The sequence below is a fragment of the Perca flavescens genome, chromosome 15, assembly GCF_004354835.1.
Source record: "Perca flavescens isolate YP-PL-M2 chromosome 15, PFLA_1.0, whole genome shotgun sequence".
In the NCBI taxonomy this organism is placed as follows: Eukaryota; Metazoa; Chordata; class Actinopteri; order Perciformes; family Percidae; genus Perca; species Perca flavescens.
Window position 1 is genome coordinate 17028483 of NC_041345.1, and position 22584 is coordinate 17051066.

The window sequence follows — 22584 nt, forward strand, 5'->3', positions numbered from 1 at the left end:
CCAAAGTGGATCAAACTGGCCAAGGTAGAATGCGTAAAAAAAAAAAAAAAAAAAAGTCCCCTGTGTGCCAGCAGAGAGCGGCTTCTCCCTGCAGAACTGCATCAAAACAGTGCAGCGACATCAGGCAGAGGCTTATGCGCATCGCGAGTTGCAGAGTTGTAGTTGTACTGTTTTATTTCCTCAGCCTAGCAAATGGAAAATCGGCCTATTTTAATTCAGATCGGCACATAATATGCACATTGATTTCATTCTTTTACCCTCTGCTTGTAGCAATTGGCCTACATTAAAAAATATATATATAGTATAAACACTCAGCGTTTGGTGTGCATCATTGTTTATTTCCATCTGGCCTTGAACAGCTGAAAAGCAGTTCTATTTGATGTGATAAGGATGTGTGCTTTGTTTGGAGGAGAGAACAAGTTGCAGGGGTCAACTCTGCTCTTGTTTTTGCTGCTGGCACCACTGATGTGTGGTTATGTAAGCGTCCTGCTTTGTGGGCAGATGAGACTGCGGCAAAGTGTGTGCAGTTGTTAAGGAATGAATGGCCCACTGTTGGAGCCCACTATCTCTGTTCAGATTTGCTTAATGCACTTAGGAGTAGGCTCACAACACAATTGCACCCTTGCATCACATTGAAGTTTGCTGGATAATCATTATAATCTTCCTCTCTTTTCCTGTCCTTGCAAGAAGAGAAGGTTTATGGAATTTGAAGTGAAAGCATTGTGTCCCCTTTTTAAGTTTTTCACTGTATTGACTTTGTTCTTATTCTTCTTTTTGTCCTTTTTGCCCCTTTTTAGGTAAGGTTTGTTGGATTCCCTCTGTATGTCAGTATGTGTGTGTGGGTGTGTTTTCTTTCTCCCACTCTGAGGTTGACCTCAATATAACACCCCTTTTACAGTGTACCGTAGGCTAATGGCCTCTGTCAGCTTCCTCCTCTTTGCTTCATAATCACTAAACCTTTATTTCAATCTGCACAAAGAGTAAAGCGCTTCTATTTGAACAAAGACCAAAAGTCCATTTTAAATCAAGGTAGATTTAGAAAGCCATGATTCCATCACACCCCTTAGAATCATCATCTCCACGATGTTAGATTTTTTTTTCTTCTTCTTTGAGTTTCCGTTGCTGCTGTCGGGTATCTGATTGGCTGTAATTACGGCTCAGACTTTGAATGGCTTGCAGAGTAGCGAGTTTTCCCCCCTCTGCTTGTTTGCCTGTTTCTACCTCCAAACCTGTGAAACGTGTGTGTGTGTGTGTGTGTGTGTGTGTGTGTGTGTGTGTGTGTGTGGTCATCATGTGGGATTGAGATGTGTATGTGTCTGTTACTGACCGGGCCATAGAGTCAACTTACAGGGAATGTCTCACCACCCTTCTACACCTCGAATGTCTCTACACCTCGAATGTCCGTCTGTCCCCATGGTTATACGCACCCGTCCTTCCCCCTCTTCGCCCCTCCTGCACAGCATGATTGTCCCAGAGGTGCACTCCTGCTTGCCTCAAACTGTCCCACTCACCTGGGGCTTTAAGCAGTGTTGGAGGTAACACACTGAACTACTACTTTTGCATAAAGAAGTGAAATGTTACACTCCCGACGGGTGCACAGTTCAAATTTTGTATGTCTACTTTGGTAAAACTGCTGCGACATAGCAATGCAGACTCCACTCTAAGCACTGCTCAAAGCCTTGCTGGCTCTTTCCTCAGGTATTTTTTATGTGTGTCATGTGTTCACTCGTTCTGGGGTTAAGCACATCCCAAAACAAGCTTGCTCGCTGATGGCTGGCGAGGAAATGAAAAAATCTCAGGGAGATTTGCTAACTGGGCTGACAAGCGTCTGCGAGGCAAAAAGCTCAAAGGGGGGAAATGGTAATTGTCCCTAGAGGCATCTATCATCTCAGACCAGATATTTGACCATGTTTTTTTTTAAGGCACAAACATTTCCCTGTATCAAACACTCCAAAAGTAGATGTTACTTTTGCTTCACAACTTTATTTTTTTTTCCTTTACCTGTCGGAGTTAATATGCTATCAGACTCAGCTGTTTTTTTAATTATTCCTTCACCTATTACAGCTCCTTCAAAACTACTTCTGATGGCCTTTCTAATTTATTTTCGGTGAAGGTAAAAAATTAAGGTTTTTACTGATGCAGGGGATACAGGACTTACTTTATAAGGGGTGGTAGTTTGGTACCTTTGGGACATATTCTGGTTGAGATTGCAAGATGACACCAGGCTAGTGGCCTGGGGACTTGGACGAGTGTTTGGGAGAGTGGTGAGAGGAAATCCCTGTAAGCACCTAGCCCTGAGTGAAGGGATGATTTGGGGGGGTGGACACACACTGAAGCTCCTCTGGTAATAAACCCCACTAAACCTCACAACCACACTCCTAACCCCACAATCCCTTCTCTGTGTGCCTCAATCTTCCTGCTTAACCAATTGGTGTTTCTTTTTTACAGCGATTTGATCCTGCCCATGTTGTGCTGATGGTAAACTTAGTGGTAAATGTTATTTTATCCCCCAATCGAATTGTTTTATTTATTTTGTTTTAATTTCTCCCATTTGTTTTGTTTTCCTCTCATCAGAGCACCAATGCTACATAGGATTTCAATTCTCTCTATTAGTCCTCATTCTGCTGCTTGTATATTATCATGCATATGTATTACTCTTAGAACATTGTCATTTCGTTTGTTTTCAGTTTTTTTTTTTTTTTTTTTTTTTTTTTAAACCTTGTGATTCACACCCTGTGATTTAGATGCACATTGTTTTTGTCTAGTCCCTTTATTTTCCACTTGAATGGGTAATGTGGAAGTATTGTCACTGTGTTTAAAGATTGGTGATAGTTTGGGATGACTGTAATTGTTCATTAATCTTTAATTATAGGCCTGGCTTGTGACTCCATTCAGACAGACCACTGCAGTGGCTGACTAACAGACCAACCACTTTTTTGGAGTGTGAACACACTTCTATCAACAGATAGTCTTGTGATCTAGATATCACATAATCAGTCCTCTCCTCTCACTTCCTCACTGGAAGAAGGCTTCCACAATTATGCAATCAGAGTAAGGTTTTCAGCTAAACACCCACCCAGACACTGCAGTGGGACTGAGAGTCTAGGCAGGCCATTATATGTTACAATGCTCATGCATCTATGATTTCAGAATTAATGTCATTGGGCTATGATGACTAAATTATTCAAGGAAAGCACAGATATTAACATTAAATAATGTTCCTACCTTCCTACCTCTGTCCAGGAAAGTAAGAATGTGCCAGGAAATGGCTCCATTTAGAGTAATAAATTCATAGTTTAATGCAGTATTATTTAGTACATTATACATCTTGTCTTTGGTAAGTATTACTTTGGCAAGCCAGTGGGAAACATGGTATTGGCCTTCTGGTTTTTCTATGTAATAGAGAAAACCCTTAATTTTGAGTCAAATTTGTAGAAATTGAAACCACTGGCCTTACTTTGCACAGGTGTCTCAGCAATTCAACTTTTGTGGTACACTTGCAAGCCCAATACTTGTAGATATTCCATATGCCCAATGGTATACATAGTAAATCGATTAATGCAAAAAACTAACTTGAGTATGTGGGAGGAAAAAAACTGAAACCAAACTGAATTGATAATCACTATCAGTAAGATTGATTATTGTATCTGGCTGGCAACAGGAGCAGCAGAACTAGTCCAAATTCTTTTTATGCCTTTTTGTTTTGAGATTCCCCTGTCTGTCCTCCCCTTCCTTCTTTCCCCTACCCATACCCGTGTTTTACCAGGTAAGTATCCCCATCCCTTGCACTGTCACCATGGCGATACCTGGCCTGTGACGTCACTCTGCTGTAGTTCAGTGCTTGTGTCCTTTTTTAATTTTACTGTCTTTCTCTCTGCTTTGTTTGGCTGATTATAAGTGGATTAAGCAATTCTGTGTCAATCTCCAAAGTAGTTTTGATTTTTATATATTTTATATCTTTAATGTTTCATTCTGTTTTTTGGTTGTTCTTTGGTTTGTTTATTTTTCTACAGTTAATTTCCTTCCGATCTAGCTCTTTTCACAGCTTTCATAACGTAGCTTAAGTAGACAGAGGAAAGAAATAATCTTTCAGCTCTAGTCATGATGCGAAAGGGGGCCTGTGACAAGGGAACAAAATTGGACTTTAGTACAATAGAAGGGGCTTGCAAGGGTCAGCCGGCCTGCAGACAGTTTAGAAAGTGATGATGCAATAGGCCTTAGGTAATATTGGGAGGCTTTGTTCTCCTCATGGAGGATGTCGCATTGGCGCACAGTAAGCAATGGCAGCAGCTGCGCAGACCTGTTGCAACTCCCTTCTCTCACACACACACACACACACACACACACACACACACACACACACACACACACACACACACACACACACACACCAAAACCAAACAGTCCCTCAAGCTGTAGTGTCCTTGATAAACTTGGCAATCTGGTTTAACAGGACTGCAGCAATGAGCAGGGTGGAGGAGGGGTGGTGGGTTGCACAACTACACTGGAAAGATATGGAAATAGATTGCCTTAAGGCTGACAGGCTTGTTTCTAGTGAGCTTTATCTTTCCAGTAAGACATATTGCTGAACAACCCTGTTGCCCTGACTTCATTCAAAACAATGATTGCAGTTAATTTGACTCATTTAAAATGCAAACCAGCAGCTAGGTCAAATGTAAGGAAAGTTAGATAAATACTCTATACTTGGTGGCTACAGTAAGCTGTGAGAATGGCTGATGTTTGGTTCACTGTAGCTTTCTGGTCTCTTTGCACTTTAAGGCAAAATTCTCTAACCCCAGCACCCTATGCTCTAAAAGCAGGCTGTCTCCGAGCTGGCCCTCCATCTTAGTTTCAAAAACTCACCTAGTCCTCTCTCTGTCTCTTTTCCCTCAGGACGCATCGACCCTGTGCCAATCATCCTCAAATATGATGTCATGGGGATGGGACGGATGGAGATGGAGGTAAGATGCTGTTTATTTTATCCCCATCATTTGTTTATGTTTTTAATGAGGAAATGATAGAATCATCAATGACATATCTGCTCTGAACTTGTTTTGATATTGGACAAGACCAGTTCTTGGTTGAGCTCTCACCACCGTAATCTTTAACCTTCTATTACTGCAACCATTGCTGAGAGGTGTATGAAATAAAGAACGTGGTAACACAACCAGTGGTCATTAAGAGCTCAGTGCTGACTTCCAAACGGTCTCTGGAAGATTCATTGGGTTCTTCAAATCCTTTTCCATGGCAGAAAAAAACATACATGAACCGCAGAGTACTAAGCACAGTGTCAAGTTTCAGCTGGAGGCATGTAAAGCTCCGCAGCATTGGACTGTTAGGCAGCGAAAACAATTCTCTGAAGTTATCAATCATGCTTCACAACTGGCAGCCTGACGGACAACGCTGAGTGCGGTGGATGCCAGAAGAGCACTCACCTAAATAAATACAGTAAATAGGTGCCAAATGTAAAGCGGTCAGTGGAGAAAGATTCATGATGGGTTAGGTGCCTAAACACTGAAGTCTCAATGCCACAGCACACAGTGACATAAGCATGACCATGATCCTGTCACAGTCAAAGCTAAATGGTTTGTCACAATGTCTGTTAAAGATCCACCTGAAAAAAGGATGACTCATTTGGATTTCAGTTGGACCTTAACAATCTGTCAGGATCAGTAACGTGTAGGAGAAAACACTAGCAACACAGATCAATCACAGCCTCTGTAGCCCATATGTGCCAACAGCATAACAGCTTGTCCACAACGTGTAATAAAAATGTATGAACGGCATATAAGATGAATATGGACTGCTCCCGTTGATTCAGGAGTATTTTGCAGTATTAACTGCTGTGTCTGTACTTTTAGCTGGACTATGCAGAGGACGCCACAGAGAAGAGAAGAGTGCTCGAAGTGGAGAAGGAGGACACAGAAGAACTGCGGCAAAAATACAAGGTAAGGGCCCTTCAGTCCTGTGTCATTCTGATAATTAGTGTTGGTTCTATAACAGTGATGCTCATAAGTTTATGAACCCATGCTAAAGTTAACTAAAAGAGGAATAAAAAAAATCATCTTTTGGAAGTTGATCTTAATGCCTTTATTAAAAAAAATTAGGAAAAATCAGTCCTTTTAAGGACACCAATTTTCTTTGTGAATGAATAATGTATCGTAAATAAATAAATAAATTCCCATAGAGTTGGGCAGATTTTTATTTTTAAAGGCCAGCATTGGCATGGGGTACTTTACATAAAATCATCTCTCAATGCAAATCAAACCAGCTATTAGGCTAACTGAAATAAAACTATGCCAATCTCTAGGAATGGTGAAGGGTATGTGATGATGTGGGGCTATTTTAATTCCAAAGGCCAAGGGAACTTCATCAGGATCCATAGTATCCTGGATCCATGAAATAACTGGCCTTTTAAAAATAAAAATCTGCCTGCCTCTATGGGAATTTAACATGGGGGTGTACTTACTTATGCCCCCTGTATTTTAAGGAAGAACATTTATTTATTTACAATACATTATTCATTCACAAATAAAATTGGTGTCCTTAAAGGTTGGATTTTTCCTACTTGTTTTAATTAAGGCATTAGATCAATTTCCCCAAAAAAATTTGTATTCCTCTTTTTAGTCAACTTTTAGCATGGATTCATAAACTTATGAGCACCACTGTATGTAAGTGGGACTGCTGTAGTACATCTAAAAGTGGAACAAAATGGAGACAAAGTACTCTAGATACTGTAGTAAAAAAACATTCACTCATTCCTTCCTGTATTTCCCATCAACAATAGGACCAGGTGGAAAAGGAGAAAGCCATTGCAAAGGCTCTGGAAGACCTGAGAGCCAATTTCTATTGTGAGCTATGTGACAAACAGTACACCAAACACCAGGAATTTGACAACCACATTAACTCTTACGACCACGCTCACAAGCAGGTACTTCTGATTATCAATTATTGTACTCTTAATGGATTTTTTTTTTTTTCTTCTGTCAAAGTGTCTTGTTTTGTTCTGTAGGAGAAGAGATCCTGATATGCTTTGTTTCTCCCTGTCTTGTCAATGTCTTGTCTTTGCGTAATGTAGAGGCTTAAGGAGCTGAAGCAGAGAGAGTTTGCTCGTAATGTGTCATCCCGTTCCCGGAAAGGTGGAAAGAAGCAAGAAAAGATGCTGCGCCGATTGCATGAGCTAGCTGAGCAGAGGAAACAACAGGACCGGTATGAATTTATTCCTGGAGTGCCCTCTGCTGGCTGGATTTCAAAATATATTTGTAGTGGTAGCACAATTGCATGTTTGTGTTTTGAAGGACCATTGTGCAACCTGTTAATGCCAAACACACCACAGATTAAAACAAAAATATAAATTGAATTTTATTTTAACAATAGTAGGCCAAAATATAGTATTTAAACTTCAGACTTGTCTGGAGGACATTTTTCTCAAATTAAGACACATGTCAAATACTCTACTATAATAATTCCTTGAATTACAATTTTTTAGTTTATAAAATTGAATCCTGATACTGAACAATACTGAGACCTTGTCTGGCCCATTGTGATGATTAAACAAACTCAACATGCATGCGACTATGCTGTCACTGCAATTAGGTCTGGTATTTCTTCAGTGGGCACAGTTAACCTACAACTCTGTGTTATCATGCTTTTGTGTTTCAGTACTCCAGGAAGTGGGCCCATGTTCAAAACTACCACAGTGTCTGTGGATGGAGAGAAGTCGGATGATGGCGACGTGACACCTGAAAACACTGCCTTGGCAGACTGTGTCATGGAAGGATCTCCGGCAGATAAAACTGGGGAAGCCTCCCCGAAGCCAGGTCCACTTGTCAGCTTCTCTCTGGGGAAGAACAGCTCCTCATCCCCAACCCCTAGTGGCGCATCTAAAGTCAGCGTGTCCTTCTCTTTTGCCAAGAAAGCCCCAGTAAAGCTGGAGACAGCAGCAGCAGTGTTTGCTGATCATGGAGAGGAGGCTATGGAGGAAGAAGAGACCCAGGAGGGAGAGAAGGCTGGAGGGCAAGAGGAGACCTCTGGCAGCAGCACAGACAGCTCTAAGGGAGGTGAAGGAGGAGGTGAAGGAGGAGAAAACGCTAGTTTGGCAACGACGGAAGAGGTGCAGCAGCCTGACGACGGAGCCTCTCTAGCCTCTACTCTCAACAAACTGAAGATGATGATGAAAAAAGAGGAAGGATATGCTGGACAAGAGCCTCAGTACTACCACTATATACCTCCAGCTCACTGCAGGGTAAAGCCTCACTTCCAGTTTTTGCTGTTTATGAAGGCCACTGATCAGTGTCTGGGCAAAGAAGAAGATGAGGAAGATGGGCAGGAGGAGAAAGTTGAAGATAGTTCTGAACAGACAGAGCCTGACGTTGTAGAGTGCAAGACTGAAAAAGGACAAGATAATGTCACTTTATCCCCTGACCCAGAGCCAACTCCTCCATCGCCTAAAATGAAGACGGAGGATGTGTCTTCATTCGCAGCAGATACAGCTGCCATGGTTCCCACCTCCCCTCCACAAAATGCAGAAAGCACAACAACACAGGACACTCTGGATTCCAACTTGGGTCCTAAAATCCCCACAGGTCCCTTCTTTCCAGTTCTGAGCAAAGATGAGAGCACTACCCTGCAGTGGCCCTCTGAGCTCCTCGAATTTACAAAAGCTCAGCCTTCCTTGTCTTATAGCTGTAATCCCCTCTACTTTGACTTCAAGCTGTCCCGCAACAAAGGCGTGCGTGGTGGGAAAGCAGCAAAGTCCCCTAAGCCTTGTCAAGAGTCTGATGGCAAGGGGCAAGAGATGGCGGCATCAACAGCTGAAGTAGATATAACTGCTAAACCCGGGACCAGCACTGACAAAGACAAGCCAATAAGTAAGGGAGATGTTGGCCAACCAGAAGGTGATGAGCAAAAGCTTGCAACTGGCAGTGCCAAGAAAAAAAAGAAAAAGAAGAAGCATAAGAAGTCTGCAAAGCACTCAAAACGCAAGGGAAAAGACAAGGGAGCAGAAGAAGATGCAGAGGGCGAGACTGAGGTAACGCAAGAGAAACCCAAAAAGAAGAAAAAACACAAACGGAAGAAGAGCAAAAACAAGGCTCCAGATCAAGATGAGGCAGCAGGTGATGAAAAGGAAAAAGCAAAACCAAAGTCAGAAGATAAAGCCGTTGCCTCCTCTGTTCAGCTGACAACTGGAGCGGCAGGAGCTACGGGAAATACAGGAGTTGAACCGGGAAAGAGGAAACGTGCTACTAAGGAAGTACCTTGCAAGTCTGGAGCAGAGGAAGGAGGAGCCGGAAAAGGCACCGACAAGGTCAACTCCTCAGAGGAGCACAGTGGCACCAAGCGACAAAAGACTGACTCCAGTGCACCTCAAAGTGCCTCCTGCTCCACCTCAGCCCAAAAGAGTCCTGGTCCTGGTAGACCGCCCAGCAGCGAGAGTGAAGAAGAAGGGGGCTCTAATACTCAGCGCTCACGTCATCACCGGTCAAGTCCTCGGGAACAACGCCGCCACCATAGTGCAGAATCGAGGCGGTCCTGCAGCCGTTCTTCAAAACGGGGGGAAAGACGGGGCAGCAGTCGTCGGCGCCATCGTGGCCAAACCTCTCGTAGTCACTCATACTCCAGCAGTTCTGAGCGCTCCTCAGCAGGCAGCAGCGCCTATAGTCACCGTAGCCGCAGCTACTCGGACAGCTACAGCGACTACAGCAAAGAGGGCCACAGACGGAGGCGCTCCAAACGTTCGTCGGACTCAGAGTATGAGCGTAGGGGAAGCCGAGGACGAAGACAATCCAGGAGACCTCAGTACACCTCTTCCTCCTCAGAAGACTCCCGCTCGCGTTCACGCAGCTACAGTCGCAGGAAGAGGCACCGGCGGCACCATCGGAGCAGCTCGAGAAGCTCTAGTAGCTGGAGCCGCAGCACCAGTGCCAGATCGTGGAGGCGCAGCTACAGCCGTAGCCACAGCTCTGCCAGCCGCTCCTCCAGTTCCACTAAAGTCTCTCCCCGGCGACGAGGCCCCAGGGCTCGAGCTGACAGTGACGCACAGCGCAGAGACTTCAACCGCTCTTGCATCTACCGCTCCCAGTCTCCACGTTCATCTTCATCACGAGGCCTTAACCGCAACACCCATTCATCCAGCTCCCAGTCTCTGAGGCTAGGGGGGTCCCGAGATGCAGGGGAACAGAAAAACACCCTTACAGCACGCCAGCTGCTGGAGAAGGTTCAGTCTAAAAAAAGCTCTGATGATTCTGCCACAGGAACAAAATCTGGGAATAAGATTAAGGACCCACCACAGGGATACTTTGGTCCCAAACTACCCCCGACCCTTGGAAACAAAACCATGCTGCCGCTTTTTGGTAAGCTGCAAGCAGGGAAGAAACCGATGATTCCCCTAACCAGACCCAATGAGGGTGAGAAATCAGGGGCAGGCAAGTGCTCTGAGGCAGAGGTTATCCTGGTAGAGCCTATACGGGAGTTCCCCCCTCCACCACCACCTCCAGCTCCACCTGTCCAGAAGGTTGAGGAGGCCCCACAGATCACGGTGGTGCCAGAGGAGACGCAGCATCCCACTACAGAATCCCAGGTGCACCAAGAACCCCGGCCGTTGTTTGAACAGGAGTCTTCCATGATGATGCCCCAGTACCAAGGTGAATCCGGACAGGACCCTTCTCAGAATCCCATGATGGAGTCCCTCATGCCAGACATGCAGCAGCCTCCAATGCATGCCTACCCTGCTTACCCACCACCCAACCTGGAGGAAGACTGCATGGAGGGAGAGGAGGATGGACTGGCTCCTTTAGAGAGTCAGCCCATTACGTTCACACCAGAGGAGATGGAGAAGTACAGCAAGCTGCAACAGGCTGCACAGCAGCACATCCAGCAGCAGCTTTTGGCCAAGCAGGTCAAGACATTTCCATCAGCTGCGGCAGCTGCAGCCGCTGCTGCTGCAGCTGCCAACATGGCCCCGGCTCCCCCTCCCCCAACCCTGCAACAGATCCACATCCAGCAGCCCACTGTGTCGATGGCTTCCATGGCCTCCGGCACATCAATCACCACAGTGCAACACGCCATCCTGCAGCACCATGCTGCCACGGCTGCAGCCATGGGCATTCACCCAGCACATGCCCACCACCCACACCATGCACATGCCCAGTTGGCCCAGGTACACCACATTCCCCAGCACCACTTTACCCCCATCTCCCTGTCTCATTTGGGCCACTCCCTTGGCCATTCTCTGGGCCACTCACTAGGACATGCTGGGCTGATTCCTGCCCACCATACAGCCTTCCTCTCCGGTCAGCCCATACATATTATCCCAGCTTCTGCACTTCACCACACCCCCTTAGCTCTCCACCATGTACCACACGCCCTCTACCCCACACTTTTCACACCCCGGCCCTCACAAGCTGCTGCAGCGGCAGCTCTCCAACTCCACCCACTGCTACACCCAATCTTCTCAGGGCAGGACCTCCAGCACCCACCTAACCATGGCTCTTGAAGGAGTATAGTCACAGCACCCAACCACTGAGAAAAGACTTAACCGGCTTGGTTCAGGGTTTTAAGATGAAGTCTTTGCAGCAACATGCAGGCAGCGAGACAGGAAGCTGTCAATAAACTACTTCCTCCTTTTACTGGCCAACACAGTGCAGAAGGTGTAGCCACAAAGTGGTGCTGCCTGTGTTGGGTATAAAATTAACATTAATATTTTCTTCTGGCTCATGCAAGTTCTTTTTTCATGTTTTGCCCTGAATTTTATAAAACGGGATGTAGATTTAAAGCAACATTCTCAAGACATTGGTTTATATTCCAGTTTGAGGTATATTAACACCACACATTTTGTTTTTGAATCAAGTCGGAGAAACCACTGGAGTTTTTTTTTTTTCTTCTCAGTTTTTGCTCATGTTGGCAGCCAAAGAGCGGCGTAATGACTGAAGCTATAAACTGAATCATGTTAGGAGGAGTATGTGGTAGGCAAACTGCTTCGACTCTGTAATGTAACCTTCAGAGACAGACTACTTCATATTTACTGATATTGTTTATGTTCTTATTTGACTACTTGCTCTCTATTGGATCCTTGCTCTCAAATAATTTGTAATGCAGTAACTTGTACATATATCAGTGTGTAATGTGAAGCATCTCATCAATGATGACGATATGAAATTACAGCTATGGTGTCCAAATTGGTATATCGTCACATAAGTGAGGGGAAATGTGATGGAGAAGTTTTAACATCCCTGATGCTCCGAGGCAAAGCTCATGGTCCCTGTGGTGAGGGTGCACCAGAATAAATTGCACTGAAAATCTGTACATCAAGATGGTGCGTTTGCATCATGTAACAATAAGATTGTAGTATACTGCAATAAATGTATTTTTCTGTTTTTAAGTTATTTTCCAAAAATGCTCTTCAAAAGAAGGGCTGTGTTTTGCTTTTGTGTAATTTTGTAAATAAACCTGCTGTAGATTAACCTATTAACATTCTAGAGGTTTGGTATTGGAATAAGCAGAATGAGAAGATTGATGGAAGATGGTCACATGTGTTTTTATTACATTTGTTTCTAAATCAGCTGGGTTAAGATGGGCTGGGGTGGTAAATGACTGATTTGTTTTACAGTAGCAACTCTGTATTTTTTAAAAACTTACTGTTTTAGCAAATAAAATCTTGAGTTCATGTGTTTGATAATCTATAGGGTTAATGAAATTCACACGTAAACATAACCATTCAGTCACAAACATGGAAACACCAGCGTCATTGGGAACAGTCAACCAACACTAGATGGTGCCCTAGTTGCCTTGAATAGACTTGTGAAAGCAGTGAAAAAAGAAACTTGACAGCTGAGTTAACACCCTTCAGTTTCCACTATACTTCCCTCCTGTGAACCGCTGATTCCAGCAGTCATTTGATAGAGATATACAAAGGAAATCAAACATGTTTTATTACATTAGAACTCAATCACGCCCATAGTGAGACTAGACCCAAGCTTATATTGGAAAAAGAATTTAACGATAAATGAATTGCTGCTTCCATTGTCTTTCAGAACAGATTCATATTGCTGTTATGTACATGATAAACATAAAACAAAATATTCTTCAGGATGTTTCTATTTAAGAACCAACAAGGCAGAATAACACTGACAGATTCAGGATCAAAACAAATAGCTTTTCACTGGAGGCAAGAGCAAGTAAAGTATGAAGATCAGTTTTAAGTATTTTTGAAAAAGCCACTTGGGTAGTCACAAGAGTGATGAAGTGGTTTTGATAAAATGACTAGGTTATGGATTTGTGGTAGTCCTCTGAGGAAAGCAGCAGACCTATGATACAGTGCAATGCTCTATTGTAGCTTCAAGTGGAATAAAATACTCAATGTAATTAAGGTCTAACCTTAACATTTTGCAGGTGCTCAAAATAATTTAAATGGTGGGGGGAAAAAAAAAAAAACTATATTGGCACTATTAAAAATATATTCAAATCGGATGTTAAAAATTCAATTCTGCCACTTTTCACATCGTGAGGGATAATGTGCTGCAGAAAGGTCCACGACTGATCACAATGGCCGCTGTGGATGGATGGTGGTCAGCCCAGGTATCTGATTACCAGGAACATGAAGATGCAGGTCAACAGCATGCCTCCAATCATGATGAACTTATCCTGGGTGGCTCGCCTTTCTATCAGTCGCATCACTGTGTTAGACAGCCCCAGCATGTTGGCCACATCCAACATCTTCTTATGGGTCCCCTGTGCAGAGCCAAAACAAAGCCACGTAAACAGATTATGATCACATGTGCTAAGCTATAACAGCCATAAATACACCAAATGGTTGGGAAAATTCAGGCATTACATGGACACATTGTAATTATCTAGACTAATTTGTCTGATTTTGGGAGTAGTTGAGTGTCAACACCCTCCCGGACGCGCCACTCCGTCAGAAGTTTCTCATGGCTAGACAACTGGGCTACGAGTGCTGATCAACAGACACACCCTGATAAGAGGAAGCCTGAAGCAAAACCAGGAAGACCATCTCCTCCCTGGAAACAAGGACTCACCCTTTAGCTGAGTATATGCACACTAACAATACGACTATTGTGATCAATGTGAACGCCAGAAACTGGGTCGGGGAACATATATATATATATATTTTTTTTTTACCGTTAAGCCTCTATACTGGTTGCTTTCTCTGTTAAAAACCAAATGTCCTCTGCTCTGCTACAGATGGATTTTTTTATTTCTAGATCTTAAATCATATGCACACACCTTTAGTGTAGATCTTTGATCTCTCAGACCATTGAGAATGCTACTGCCGCTGCCCAGGAGGTCATCCATGCCTCTGTGTGCGTTGTGCAAGTTGGAGTTTAACTGTAGGGTCTCATCTATGGGGATGGAGGTATCTGCGTCCTTTTGAACAAGAACAAACAATTTATTTATTTTTTATTCCACGTTATTCAACCAGAAAAAAAAGAGTCAAAGTTCACAGAGCACTATCACGATTTTACCAAACCTCTTTCTATCAGAAGACTTGGACCTCTGAATGCTGGATTCATGCCCAATAAAGCGATTGCCATCTTCACTAGGCCCAACCTAAGCTGGGTGGCAACAGTATTTGCTTTCGGTTTACATTTCACTTCCCACAAGTTATATTAGACTTACGTTGGTCGTGAAGGTACGGCTCATTAGTTCCTCCCTCTCTCTCTCCTGGGCCTCTCTGGCGTAGCTTCTGTACTGGAAATTTTGCAGGGCAGTTCGAAGGTGTTGGACATCATACTTAAGCTGGTCCACTCGCCTAAAGGAAAGCAAAGAATACAGTCAAACTGTTGATTCAACTTTAATATGAAGTTGACAAAACCTCTCTCTATAACAACGCAAAATATTCTCTCGCTCACCTCCTTGAAATATTTTATGACAATGCATCATTAAACCAAATCTAATACGTAATTCTAAATATTTGTAGTTATTCTGGCTAATGAAAACACTTCTTTCCCCTCAAATCTCATGCGCTTGGAATGAACAGTCTCTCACAGTCTCCCCCTATCCTTAGCTTCACCCCACTAGAGCTTGACTAGGATCAGAAGAGTGATGTGGGATGGGGTGTACGGTGTCCCCTGAGGCCTGTTTACCCAGCTCAGAAATGAGTCTTTGCCCAATGCAGCAGGAATGCCGGTGATGACGGGGCTTCTGAGTAACTGTTTTCATAGAGCCACATTGCCACAGGGCAGGACAGGGCTGCTTGTCTCATCTTCTGCCCTGTGCCTTTATCGGATACATACGGCTCACCACAGCCAACTCTGGGGCTTTAGGGTCACCATCAATTGACTCACTCCAAACTCACAATTTGGCATTCTGGCGGCGGTTTGGTGGTTCCTTGCTGGCCAGGATCTCGAGGCGTTCTAAATGATTGAAGATCTGGTCGATTCTAGTCTGCAATTCATTCTCTAACACTTGAATAATGAGAAAGAAAGACAAAAAAAAAAAAATTATTTGGTATAATTCATTACAGGAAGGAAGACATTTTCTATTTGGATCCATACCAAATGACCAGGTAAAAATGTACCCTTGGTAAATGTAATAGATTTGTTTGAAAGTAGGATTTACTAGGTTTTCTGAGACTGTGGTTGCCTGTTTATTCCACAGGGACTACAGCGGTATTTATCAATGGAATGACCCTCTCTCATTAGTAAGCATGTGGGCTGGGTTAAAACACATGTTGATGTCATCATTGGGGAGGGGTGTCTACTGCCTGGCTCCCACCATTATCTAGAAGAAGCCCTCGCAGCTTGTGTCACTGCACCCACCCCTGCTTCTTCCTGTCCTGGCACCAGCCTGGCCCAGAACTGATTGAGCAGGCACCAACCACAGAAAACAATCAGCTAGAGAGAGACACCACCTCCCCTCCTGTCATTATATCAGAGAGGCAGCCATAATAAAAGAGTCTGTACTGAATAGAAATTGAGAAACAATTCAGAGGAAAATTGGCTAGAAGTGGTGAAATCAACCCTGATAATGTACCATAACAACACTCGTACAGAGCAGTGGGAGAGCGGACTGTCACCGTCACATAGCTTAAATCATACTTACAGTGGACTGACTGACGATCCGTCTTCTCCAGATGTCCCATAAGAGACTGCACCTCTTGGATTTGCCTTATCCAGAATAAAGCATAACATTAGTGGATGGGAACCAACACATGATGCCAGAATACAACCAGACGAACACTTAGGAACGTCAACGAACAGCTGTGTAAAGATTTCAGGGACCAATGACCCGACCGTTATGATATTAGTTTGCTACTGTTAACTACGGCTGAAGTTAAATAGCCCCAGAATTAAGCTCGTTAGCTAGCTGAGAGTCTGCAGCGCACAGTTTCCACAGAACACAAACACACTTACTTGTTTGTCTGATGGTAAAGCGTCTCCATCTTCCGTGATTTGTTGAAGCACTGTTTCCCCTTGCGTTGTAGCGTTACTTTATTCTGACAGGTGGCTAAGCTAGCTAGCTAGCCAGCTAACGGTGGTGGAGTGTACACGTCATCAGCAGAGCGTTTGTGTACGGAAATAGGAAAGCGGAAGTTCTGCCGCGTCACCTGAAAGAGAGAGAGAGGGAGATGGGGGGGAGGCGATAGGGGGATGAAGAGTGCTCACTCTGCCTCGATTTCTCGACACTGGAAATGTAATTGCAGATCTTTTGCTCCGGTAGCAGCTATTTCTCTGACATTTTCATTCTGATATATGTTTTTTTTTTGTTTTGTTTTTAATTTACGATCTTTGGCTTGTACAAAATGCTAAAGAAACACCACCTAGTGTCGACACCGCTCAGTAGCTTCCTCCTTCAGCGCGCCTTGGAGGAGGGTCTGGCAAAGCGAGCCTACTCAGTAGCAGAAACACTGTAAAAAAGCTAGTACAAATCCCATCGTTTATTCCCCTTTATGAATTGTCCTTTTTGGTTTTGAATCCTAAATGCTGTGATACATCACTAAGGTGAAACAGGACACAAATGTAGCACTAAATGTCATGCACACTGAATCCAGGTAGGCTATTGGCTCACAACACCCCATTGTCATTTCGTTCAGGTTATTCAATTGATGCCTAACCCCTTCAAAATGAAATCTAGGCTGCAGGCTATATTTTCCATTATATTTGATATCGTCTTAAATGCAGTAGCGGACAGTTGTGGTAGCAGAGATAATTTCCCCTAACCCAAGACAAACTCTGAGAGCATATAGCATAATCTGTTGACATGTAGACATGTGGCAGGAAAAACTCTGAAACATGTCCTGGGGCTAGCTTTTGTCAGCTCACACTCAATCTGTCTAATAAGTCTGTCCTCCTTTTCCACAGATAGGTGTCAGAATATTCCTGCCTGCCCATCCAGAGGTTTCCTTCTTGCCTGCGGTCAGAGACACCAAAACTAATGATATCAAACTTTCAGTAAGTCACAGATCACTGTGGAGAGGATGTCTGAGGAAGGAGACAGGTTTGTTTGTGAAGTTGTGAGTACTGTGTGAAAGTGGCATGCTTGGATTTCCCAGAACAAGCTGGGAACATTTCACAATAGTTCATCGGTGATTTAGTGTGAAGAAAATCCTCCTGGGGTGCTGCCTGGCACCTTCACAAAACCACATATCAATCAAGTTGCTCCAACCCTCCATCATCTCGCTGTCTACTACTAATTTGCGAGGGGAGAATCGATGAGACCAGGAGCAAGCAAAGCAAATCCAAGCATCCTTTAACCTAATTAGTGCAGTGAGCTGTTACAAGCTACCGTTTGCCAGTGCTAGCTGTATTTGTTTACCTCATTCAACGCAGCAGTCAGAAGTCGGCCCAGGCAGTTTTCCGTGGCTGCCTGATGGTACTTGAGTTGATGGTTGTATCTTCAGGCTAGACACTTCTCAACAGAGGTCCTTTTCACCCACCCCCACATGTCAGAAACCTTGAGATCTGTTCATGCCACTTCTTGCTCTCGCTGTTCACCGTTTTCGGTTGTCATAACACATCCCCAGGGCATTGGTTGGATGTGCACAGCTTTAACCTGTTGCTCAGAGTAAAGAAGATGTAGAGAAAGGGACAAATAAGGCCCTCTTCAAACCATTTCCAAACAGAACATGAGGCACATTTACCCCTCTCTCTCTCTCTCTCTCTCTCTCTCTCTCTCTCTCTCTCTCAAGGTCGCAGGGTTCTCTCTGTCTGTCCTTTATCTTTCAGCCCTGAGGAAAGGATGAGATGAGCTTACTGGTTTTCCTCCACACCTGAGCACCACGGGCACAAAATGAAATCCAGACTCCAGGTGTGGAGCTTGATCACGCCACTCTGACTGACCGAGAGATCATGTGTGTTAGACCTTGTTTGTCACTTTTATAGTTTAATGTACATGCATGGTGCGAAATTAGGGTTCTGTCCAGTTGTTACCTCCACAAAGGAAGCTACTTCTTAGGTTCCTAGGTGTGTGTGTGTGTATGTGTATGTGTGTGTGTGTGTGTGTTTTTTATCAGTTTATATCAATATTGGTACTCTTACTTGAATGAAAAAAGACACATAAAGTGCACATGTATCCCATAATTGTCTAGCTTATGTGTATTTTAAAGCAGACCTGGATCCAGATTCAGAAATGTTTAGGTATTCACATTTAACAAATTTAGATCCTTGGTGGAGGTAAGTCTTAGAATGAGATTTATGTGAGCACAGAATATTAAGTAAGTGTGTGTGTGTGTGTGTGTGTGTGTGTGTGTGTGTGTGTGGGGCCTCCTCACTGGATCGTCAAAGAATTCCATTTCCTGGTGAAAGGCTTTGGTCCTTTGGGGGCTCCACCTGGAACCAAACAAAATTTAGCGCTGGATCAATGTCTTTGTACTGGTTAGACAACAGCAGAGTTGTTATTTGGTAGGAAAGAAAGCACTCACTGTACTCTGTGACTACCCCCCTCAATAACACTGTTTTGTTTATCAAGAGAAAATTATATGTTATTGAATCACTTTTACACAACATACTTAATGATGTTTTCCAGGCAATATAATACATCATAACTCTTTAATGATTGCCCAAGACAGACAGAGTGAAGAAGCCAATTATGAGGAGCAAAATTGCCTCGGGTCAACAATTTTTGGATACCAGTCATTTTTTGAAGGCACACTGATCTTCTCACTACCCCCGAGGGAGATGATCCACTCGTCTTTGAAGCTGTGATGAGACGCTGAATGAAAGCAAATGAGGGCCTGTCAGAAATGACAGGAGAAACTCATAAGCTCCCAGCGTCTCAGTGGTTTCTGCTGGGAAAGGGGTGCAGAGGCGGGGCCAGAGGGGTGGCCAAGGGTGGCACATGCCCCCTCCCCTGGAAGCTGATTCTACCAGAGTAAGAAGGTGATAGGTACTGTAGGTACTGAAGTGACATCACAAAGTCAAACAACCACAAAGAGATGTAAAATGACTAGAAAGAGACAAAAACGGCCACTAGAAAACTCAAATGACTACAAAAAGATGCAAAACAATCCCAAAGAGACACAAAACAGCTGTGAAGAGATGCAAAACAGCCCTAAAACATGCTAAAGGACCACAAGGAGATTCAAAATGAATACAAAATACAAAAGAACCACAAAAAATGCAAAATGACTACAAAGAAGCAAAACAACCATAAAAAAATGCTAAATGCCTACACAGAGCCGCAAAACAATCACAGAGAGATGCAAAATGACCATAAAATGATGCAAAACGTCTACTGTAGTTGTTCTGTATCATTTAGTTCTGGTGTCTTTCTCCCATATAGGAGGGTGGGGGACCTTTTACATCTCTGTGGCCACTGTCCAGGGGTCTGTTGTCTCATAATCTGTCCATGGCTGTAGGTTATTTGGAGTTACAGACAGCAGCTATTTACTGATATTAATCATGTTAGAATATTTAAAACATTTTATTTGACATTTATTGCTATTTCATTTATTGAGTGGACAAAGTGATGCCTTTCTCAATAATGGAAGGTTATCAGCCTCATGGTTTCCTGCTTTTTTTTTTTTTTTTTTTTTTTTACTTCCTCCCAGATTTATTTTGTCTGACCTCAAAGAGCCTATATTGATAATACAGCTGTCAGACATTCTCTCTCTCTCACACACACACGCACGCACGCGCACACACACACACACGCACACACACACATATAGAGCCCTGTGGCCATACCACCTGTGACACCCAGACCTCTGAGGATGAGAGGTGCCGTCAACTCCTGCGGTCGTATGACAGCTCAGCCAAGATGGGAACACAAACAGCAACATGGCATGGAGCGCTACACTGGGCTTCCTCTGCCTGACAGCTTCCCACCCACAGTCATGCACCCACTCACAACCACACTCTCATCATGACCAAGTCAGTTAGCCAGAGAGTGCGGTTCACAGAGCTCAAAAGTTAATAGATTTTGATGGCACATTATTGTGTATCTGAATCCTTTAATGACAGTGAGGATTTAATAAGTAAGAGCACTCCTGGACATAAAGCCAACAGATGGCATAACTGTGTAGCTGCAGATATTACAAATAATTACAGACAGCATTCCAGACTTATTTTCTAGAGGTGTTGCTGGTTGAGAGAACACATAGCTCTTCCCTTTATCTGTGTTTTTCTCCATTGCATATTGTTGATCTGGGAAAGTTTTGTTTTAGTTGTAATGGAGGTCAGTGTGTGTGTGTGTGTGTGTGAGTGTGTGTGAGAAAGGCAGAGGAGTACCATATATTGAGCATGGGGAGTAAGTTATGAAGGTACATGAGGTCTTATCATGTGCTATCACAGCGGCTGCAATGAAAACCCTGCTGTTTGCGATGCAGGTGTTTCAGGTTCATGGGAACAGACTCCCCCAGGAGTTTCTCAGTGTGTGTGTGTGTGTGTGTGTGGGGGGGGTTCCAGTATACATCTGTAGGGTATTTTGCTGTATGAAATACAAATATACAGTATTGTTTAAAGAAGCCAGCTATAGTGATGGTTGTCAATGTGACAAGTAAACCAATAAGGCCACAGCGCCAGTTAGTCTCCTGGTGAACAGACAAACAGTAAAGCTGTAGCAACGATTCATTTAATTATCGACGAAGGTATGTCGCATTGATTTTAATGTAGCGCACGGCTAGGCTACCCAGCACATTAAAACACAGTAGGTCTTACAGTACACTTAACATATGTATGTATATATATATATATATATATATATATATATATATATATATATATATATATATATATATATATATATATATATATATATATTGTAGGGGAAAAATAAGAAGAATCCATGTAGAAGAAGCCTCTCTAGAAGAGAGGGTGAGGGGGAAGGCTCTGTATATCGCGCATCATCTGTTCTCCAGGCTAGACTCTGGTAGACACTACAGGCTACTTCTGGAAATAAATACTTTTTTTGTCTGTTTACATTTTGCGTATTACATTTTATTACTATTCATACTATAATAAACTTTTTTTTCCCCCTCTGTCCTCAGGTGAAAATCCATCATTTCAACCCTGCTGCCCCCTCAATTGACCATCACACATGTATGCACGTTCTCTACACCGTGCATCTCATCACCCATTGTGAGGAACTGAGGCACCATCCCAGTCCACCCCAGCCTCTGCGTTAGGCCCCCCCATAGAGGTATGCACTCAGCCTTGTCATAGCTCTAGGCAGTGCATGTTCTTGTTGTGGGTTGAGCAATTGCATTAGTCATTTCACATTCCAAATTCCTACCCCATGCTGTATTCACAAATCTCTCTCTCTCTCTCTCTCTCTCTCTCTCTCTCTCTCTCTCTCTCTCTCTCTCTCTCTTTTCCCTCTTTTGTGCACCAAATCCATTTCCCTCCTCATCCTCTTCATCATTTCATTTTCTCTATGTGCCATGTCAGGGTGTTTGTGGGGATTAGTCCCAGCACTGATGCTATCTAAGCACCTTCTCTTCAGAGGCGGAAGTCTTGTAGGGTTTAGATGTTTGACCTGAGGCTCAGAGGTTCCGATTACAGGACGGGACTGCGCTTTGTGTCCTTGAGCAAAGTATCTACCAAGCCTTCTACGCTTCAGTTAACATCTACTGTTCTTACACAAATGAGTAATGTATAAACCTGAAAGCTGTGTATGTTGCTTTGGATAAAAAAAAATTGCCAAACAAAGCAAATATAATACATACAGTATCTCAAAAAATGCCTCCGCTCAGGTGTGCCAATTCATCTTCATCCATCAGAGCACAGTGCACTGCTGCAGCACAGCCCGGCATAGTAACCTTTACCTGAACCAGGCCGATGCAGACACAAGAGATAGTGTTACCACCAGCGTCAGCCTACATTGTCTATGTCATTCAGTGTCTCAGGGTGACAGAGAGAAGTTCCAGCAGCTCCAGCATCCAGCAGGCCGACCGCCCGCACTGGAAAACCTGACTACAAACACACGCTCACATATCACTCCTACAAAGTGACCACAGGTGTGCACATGGCAAGTATGCACACACACATATGCAAACACCTTTCTGCCCTCACCTGTCTCCTGTCAGGACTGTCTCAAACACACACATAGGAGCTTGTATATTGCACCCCTGCTCCGTCCAACCCCCCACCCCGCTCAAAGCAGCCACCCTCGGGGCTTGTGCGTGCG

General features: G+C 43.8%; 2 protein-coding genes and 1 long non-coding RNA gene across 11 annotated transcripts in view; 2 read left to right on the forward strand and 1 right to left on the reverse strand.

The window, feature by feature from the left end:
* The window catches only part of gpatch8 (G patch domain containing 8), a 28677-nt gene extending 16013 nt beyond the window's left edge, over window positions 1-12664 (forward strand). For 7 of the 9 annotated variants that reach the window (XM_028599393.1, XM_028599394.1, XM_028599397.1 and 4 more), the window contains 5 exons: window positions 4894-4961; window positions 5862-5948; window positions 6788-6931; window positions 7079-7209; window positions 7663-12664. In XM_028599393.1, coding sequence (XP_028455194.1) covers window positions 4894-4961; window positions 5862-5948; window positions 6788-6931; window positions 7079-7209; window positions 7663-11494 — 4262 coding nt within the window. In that variant the 3' untranslated portion in view covers window positions 11495-12664. Of the gene's footprint in view, window positions 1-797; window positions 2491-4893; window positions 4962-5861; window positions 5949-6787; window positions 6932-7078; window positions 7210-7662 lie in introns of all 9 variants that reach the window. The other 2 variants (XM_028599401.1, XM_028599400.1) reach the window with 2 other exon arrangements.
* Window positions 12511-18039, reverse strand: gosr2 (golgi SNAP receptor complex member 2). The gene is made up of 7 exons (XM_028599402.1): window positions 17776-18039; window positions 16374-16567; window positions 16063-16127; window positions 15317-15425; window positions 14638-14770; window positions 14245-14385; window positions 12511-13728 (listed from the first exon to the last, which is right to left on the reverse strand). Exons 2-7 carry the CDS (start codon window positions 16400-16402, stop codon window positions 13567-13569), a joined length of 639 nt encoding a protein of 212 aa, XP_028455203.1. The 5' UTR covers window positions 16403-16567; window positions 17776-18039; the 3' UTR covers window positions 12511-13566.
* On the forward strand, window positions 16647-21591 carry LOC114569522 (uncharacterized). The gene is made up of 3 exons (XR_003694403.1): window positions 16647-17011; window positions 17322-17411; window positions 21446-21591. It is a non-coding gene; the product is annotated as an uncharacterized LOC114569522 (long non-coding RNA).
* Window positions 21592-22584: the final 993 nt, after the last annotated feature.

Excerpts from the sequence above, each read along its gene's own strand:
- gosr2 (XM_028599402.1), bottom strand. The coding sequence starts at position 16,402 with ATGGAGACGCTTTACCATCAGACAAACAA. Across the intron at positions 14,771-15,316 it reads CGCCGCCAGAATGCCAAATT|GCGAGTGGACCAGCTTAAGT; the intron begins GTGAGTTTGGAG and ends GCTTTCCTTTAG. Across the intron at positions 13,729-14,244 it reads ATCAAAGATCTACACTAAAG|GGGACCCATAAGAAGATGTT; the intron begins GTGTGTGCATAT and ends GGCTCTGCACAG.